Raw genomic sequence first — 6,264 nt, forward strand, 5'->3', positions numbered from 1 at the left:
AGCATCATGTTCCAAATGCAATCATTTTTAAAATTAAAAAAACATCATAAACGATTTTAGGGACAAAGCTCGGTTGTTTGTGTGTGTGGGGTGGGGGAGGGGGAGGGGGGGCGCGGCGGCCGTTAATAAACTAAAAAGAAGCCAAGCTGATCCAAGGTTGATAAACTGATGATGAAGGAAACGTTAATTTTTTAAAATTTTAAAAGAAACACAAAATGTCTCTGCAGCACTTGTGAGTCTGACGGCTGCCAAAAGTTGACCAAGCATTGCTGTTCTTTTGATTTTTCCTTGCTCGATATTAAATCAAATCAATGGTAAATGATGATGACGGATGGATGGATGATAAAGGAGGAAGATCTAGTATATACTTGCCCATATATATATATATAAATAAGAGGCAAATAAATTAATGGGGTCAGTAAAAGCACAGCCATCACTTTGCCATTATTTCTTTGTGTACGAGCCTGTCATTTGCACTTTAACTCCCCCTAAAATTCCCTTTATTTTCCAAAGAGCCCAGGGGCCCACCGCCCCATACCTTAGTTTCCTTCTTTAATATATTTATATTTATATTTATATCTTTTATATATATATATATTATATGTATATGTATATATAGCATGGATGTTTTCCCCTTCCAAATTTAAAAATTGAGATTTTTCCTTTGGTAAAGTTTTCTCGCTACCTGCATTTTCTGCCTTTCAAATTCGAAAACGTGACACAATCGAGAATTAAATGAACCGGCTAAAATTATTTAAGGGTGTTTTTTTTTTAAAAATCGATTGGGTCTCTTTTAATTTAAAAATTTTACACGAACATTTTCAACCCAAAAAATAAAAAATAAAAAACTAGTCCGCGGATTTTTGTTCTCCTCTCTCTCTCTCTCTCTCTCTCTCTCTCTCTCTCTCTCTCTCTCCGACGGGGATATTAATCAGTCATTTTCGATTATAGTTGCAAAAAGCTTTCGATAAGAGGCGGAGGGAGATATACCAAAATCCGATAAGTACAGATCCACCAGTCAGACGGGTCTGTATTTCACGGATTTCAGGACCCTGGTTACTAATTAAGCTTAGTTAATAATTAAGCGTAGTTATGGGTTGATTCAATTGGTGAGGACTTGCTAAGGAGTGAGAGTGAGAGTGAGGAGTCAGGCGACCTGGACTAGATAGTAGAAAGTCTCTCTACTCTCTCTCTCTCTCTCTCTCTCCATAAGGCTTACAGTCTTACTGGCCTGGCCTAAGCCAGTAGACTCTCTCTCTCTCTCTGTGCGCCTGTGTGTTGTGAGTGAGCTGTTCCCTCTCTCTCCTGCAGGTGCACGCAACCACCGCATTTTTGTCTTTCATCATCTCGTCTTCTCACGCACACACAAAACAGTACTCCTCTTTCAGTATCCAACATGTGCCACCACAGAAAAGAAAAGGGAGAGAGAGAGACACGGAGACAGAGAGAGAGTCTAGAGAGAGAAAAGAGACACTAGAGCTCTTATTAATAAGATACTGCTACTTTCAATGCTCCCCCCAGTGCGAGGCTGAGAGAGAGAGGCTCCTTTTCCCAATTCCGCCCCCCTTTTCCCTAAAAATCAACGCAGTAAAATTTCCATCATCCAATAAAGAACTGTCATTCCTCATGACTCATTGGGTCCTCTCCATTGAATTATGGCTCCAATCTCCAAACAGTCATTTAAGCAACAACCTCCAAACAATAGTCAGATCACCAATGAAGCCAAAGAGCAACAAGATGATGTGCAGAAACTTAGAAGTCCAAATGTAGACTCCAAACAATACTCACCCATCACTCATGAGCCAAACAGCAACATTAGAGATTGAGAATATGCACAGATTTGAGGTCCAAATGTAGACTCCCACAATAATCACATGAGCCAATGGAGCAACATGAGAATCATCAACCCTACATGCTCAAATTTCAGGTCCAAATGTAGACTCGCTTCCAATTTTAGAAGATCAATTAGATAAGACACAAAAGAATTACATAGATCACTACAGGCATGGCAGATTACAGGTTCCTGCCTTTCTTTTTTTCTCCTTGTCCTTCCCCCCCCGCCCCCCCCCCTCCCGCCCCCCACCTTTTGGTTGGTCCCAACAGAACAAATAAACAGAATTGTGGATGGGTTTGATTACACTCTTATGATCTACAAACATACAAGCCTCAATTCTCGTAGGTTGAATATATATGCTAACAGTAATGCTATAGATATGTAAGCTAATAAAACTGTCTAAATGGATTTCCCATGTGGACTCTGCAAAACTTGGACTACCAGTGGAATTGAGTTTGGAACTGGAAGCCAATTCAAAATGGCCACAGAAGGGAGTAGCGCAGAAAACAGAGTAGGCAGAAAGAACATGAAACACATTGAGCTGCTTTCTTGCTTCTAGCACAAGGGGGCTCTCCAAGGTGTGCCCTTCCGCCTCCTGATGGATGGCAGTGTCCCTGATTTAGACACTCCAGTGGCAGGGACTGGCCTCTTTTGGCTTGTGGCGGCGGTGCTGCAGCTGTTGCTAATGCCCCATGCCACACCATCATTGGCTGTAGATCCAGACGAAGTCGGCGAGTAGGTTGCATCCAAGACAGAGTTAGGTGAAAGCTGCTGATGTTGGTCCCTGGACTCCATTTCCTTCATGCTCTCCCCTGGTGAGCTGCTTGCTGAAATGGAGACTCGCGCCATTTCACAGCGAGGCAAAAGTGATTGCAAATCCTTTCCCTGCTTCACATAAGCATCAACCTGCGGGACCACAAATATCAGGGTTCCATGTACACTTGAATTTTGCATGCATGCATGCATACCTGCCGGTACTGTCCTTTACATTGCAAATCTAATTGAGAACTTTATCAGAATTCTTGATTTTGACCGTAGCATTGTTTAATACAAGGTAACACCTCCATTGCACCATTCAAATGGGATCCAATACAATAAAATTCAACAAATATATAGCCATTCTACCTATTGTAATGAAAGACAAGCAACTTACAGTCAGAGGGTTTGTGAATTGTACGCTACCTTGCAAGCAACAGAGCAATACTTGAAAGCATCCTGCAAGCTCCTCTCACATGTGCTGCAAACATTGCCAGGTCCTTTTGTGGGTCGTGGCTGAGGACGTTGGTTAAGAAATACAACCTTAGCACTGTTGATTATATATGCCTGCAGACAAGTGAGAACTATGAAATCAGGAATGGTCTTTATGAGCCCTAGATAGTCGAAAATATATAGGAAGAAAACTGCCTGAGCTCAATACTACATGCTCATATCATCCATGTACAGCTACATGGACATGATACAACTGCACAATCAGTCTCTTTGAAGCACATCATTCGCTAAGAACTCATGCACAGGATATGACGCACACACATTAGACAGAGAATTACTTTGTACATCAGCTTAAACATTTGGAATTGTGCCCATCTACTATATACCTCAGTTTGAAGAGTCTCATTGAGCCAATTTTACCACAATCACTGAATGAACTATCCAAAAAACTCATATTCAAGGCTCAAAGCAATGCCTAGATAACCAAGTGCCCACATATAGACTGAATTGAGATATTCCACGGTTGCTTGTTTGAAACTTTTAAATCAATTGGTAGCAATCTCAGAACAAAAAGGGTGATGAACTAGTAGAGTAAGTTAATGATTGAAACATTGAAGTCAATTGGCAACAATTCAGAATGTAGAGTAGGTCAAGGATCAGGATTTTGATTACTTCCACTTTGCATACCTGGACATGCGAACAGTCTATCAGCTTCTGAATATCATGCAATCTGATCACATCATGGTATACATATCTGCGGATCTGCAAATACAAGAAGATCGATTCAATTCACTAAAAAAGAGATCCAACCTCCACCTAGGTGAGAGTGCACAATTACGCTTTAGCTGGCTAAATTGGAAAACAAACTTAATTATTCCCTGCTGCAGTAAATCAAACAATTTCAATCACCGCAAATCCCAATCTCTAAGCATATTTCAGCAGAAACAATGTGAACGAGCAATCAGTGATACGATTAGAATCTGAAAATCTGCAATAGAAATTGAAAATTTTGATCTTACAAGAGCCATCACCGTGCGAAGCAAAATGTGCGACTAATTCTGCCGTGAAATCAAGGCCAATTATCCAAATTAAGCACTCCCTAGCCCGATATAGAATTTTCTCGACTGTGAAATTGAGAAATGTATGAGTTGATATGCTCCCCTCGGACACACAAGTACCTGAAGGAATCTGTGGGAGGCGTGGCTAGAAAGGCAATGTTGGCAAATTCCAACACTGCAATCGATGCAGTAGATGTTCTTCTCGTTCTTCTTCGATTCCAAATGAGGAGAGCAGGCTGTGAAGAATTTTTCAGACAACAGTGCCTCCAACCATAATGGCTTCTGAGGAAGGATTGTGAATGTGTAACGCACCTGTGCCCAAAGCAAAGGCCACAAATTCAGGAACTCAGAATTTGAAAAGAGAAACAGGGCATCTAGAACAAGAATGATTGATACAGACGCCATGCTACATTTGAAATTATGGACTCGGGTCGATAGAAGACAACGATCACAACAAACTAGAAGTAACTCAATACAATTTGACAATCTCACACTTTACTGGCAACCCGATAGATGACCATCTCACAATTTACTGATAGAAGACACCAATCTCACAATTTACTATAGAAGACACCAAATCTCACACTTTACTGATAACCTGATTCAAATTTAGCTAGCAAAAGAGATGGGCTATATCAAGCATACATCGATTCAGATGATGATGAGCTCGAAAGGGAGAACTAAACAAGATCAAATTGTGCCAAAATACATCAATTGATCAGAAGCAGAGACCTCATTTTATTTTTTTTCTAAATCAGTATCGCTTGGAAAGAGACCCACAATCTCGAGTTCTGGTAAGAACCCAATTCAATACAAGCTATCAAAAGAAATGGGGTCAATTCAAATTGAATCGAGAAGGCTCTCATTTGTCGGTTTCACAATTCTGATGAGAACCCAATGCAATGCAAGCTATCGAAAGAAACGGGTTGAACTCAAATTGAATCTACAAGGTGTTATTTCTCAATCTCTCAAGTCTGATAAGAACCCAATTCGATAAAAGCTATCAAAGAAATGGGTTAACTCAAATTGAATCTGAAGGTTAGCATTTCTCAATTTCTCCCAGTTGGGCATATGAATTGATCGACAGACAGAATCCGACTAAGAGTGAGCCTAACGAATGGGGTTGAGAATTACGACATAAATTTGGGGGACAGCCCAAGTGGAGAAAACAGAAGCTGGCAGGTGGGCGAGAGACGCATTGGAAGGAGGGTATTGGATAGGGAGTACCCACCATCGCTGCTGGAGAGGGTTTGGACTGTGCAATGCTGCGGCTATGGCGATAAATTGAACACAAACACAGAGAGAGAGGGAGAGAGACAGAGAGAGAGAGAGAGAGAGGGAGGGAGAGAGATGGGAAGGGGCTAGTAAAGAGATTAAAGGTGGGAGGTGCTCCGTGTTATGTAGAAGAACGGAGTGAGGAGGAGGGAAAACAGGGAAGGGGGATTGGGGACCATCCTGGCCGTTCATCTCTCAGATCCGACGGTCCGCAGCAGCACTGTGGGGGGCTGTTCTCTGGTACCCCTCCCATTAAACCTCGCGCCGAACGAAGGCAGTAAACCGCGTGCTAAATTAAGCTGTTTTTCTGCAGAAATTGAAGGAATGTCACTTGATGTGGGTTGGCATTGGGCAATGGCCCCGGAACATGGATCATGGATGTATGTGAGTGATAGATATATCAATCACTTCAATGGTACCTGCCCTTCTTGCTGGTCCGCCAACAAGGATCCGTCTCTTACGATGGCACCTGCCTAATCCATTCTATACATGAAATAGATTTGATTTGGAAAATCAAACCAACGTATATATACATGTATGGGCACCACGTTGGGAGAGTCCATTGGGCATGAGCCATCGGATTCCGGCAACATCATGAACTTCTACAAGGGAGGGACCAACATACCTCGCTAGGTGTAGTTGGAGGCCGGTGCGCAGCTAGCCCACCGGCCTCCAATTGCACCTAGCTAGATATGCAATGCCTCCTGAGAAGCTCATGATATAGAACATTGTAGGAACCTTGAGTCGTTAGCTCCCTGCCCCCACCTGCACCCAGCTAGATATGTGGTTCCTCCCAAGAAGAAGCTCATGATGTTCATTCAATACTATAGGGAAAGACCTTTTCCCACAATGTGGGAGGGAAAATGTCTTCTTGTGGATATATGTGAT

General features: G+C 42.1%; 1 protein-coding gene across 1 annotated transcript; it reads right to left on the reverse strand.

Moving 5' to 3' along the window:
• Nucleotides 1-2,080: 2,080 nt before the first annotated feature.
• On the reverse strand, nucleotides 2,081-5,731 carry LOC148034561 (protein RGF1 INDUCIBLE TRANSCRIPTION FACTOR 1-like). Its single transcript, XM_087679508.1, has 5 exons — nucleotides 5,333-5,731; nucleotides 4,222-4,413; nucleotides 3,731-3,805; nucleotides 3,017-3,157; nucleotides 2,081-2,740 (listed from the first exon to the last, which is right to left on the reverse strand). Exons 1-5 carry the CDS (start codon nucleotides 5,333-5,335, stop codon nucleotides 2,390-2,392), a joined length of 762 nt encoding a protein of 253 aa, XP_087535634.1. The 5' UTR covers nucleotides 5,336-5,731; the 3' UTR covers nucleotides 2,081-2,389.
• Nucleotides 5,732-6,264: the final 533 nt, after the last annotated feature.

Source organism: Lygodium microphyllum, chromosome 6 (genome assembly GCF_053477565.2).
Source record: "Lygodium microphyllum isolate KBCC chromosome 6, Lygodium_microphyllum_v1.1.10, whole genome shotgun sequence".
NCBI lineage: Eukaryota > Viridiplantae > Streptophyta > Polypodiopsida > Schizaeales > Lygodiaceae > Lygodium > Lygodium microphyllum.

Coding starts and splice junctions, on each gene's coding strand:
- LOC148034561 (XM_087679508.1), bottom strand. Junction 3,806..4,221: donor CCTCCCACAGATTCCTTCAG/GTACTTGTGTGT, acceptor TTGTATTTGCAG/ATCCGCAGATATGTATACCA. Junction 2,741..3,016: donor ATTGCTCTGTTGCTTGCAAG/GTAGCGTACAAT, acceptor GTGGTCCCGCAG/GTTGATGCTTATGTGAAGCA.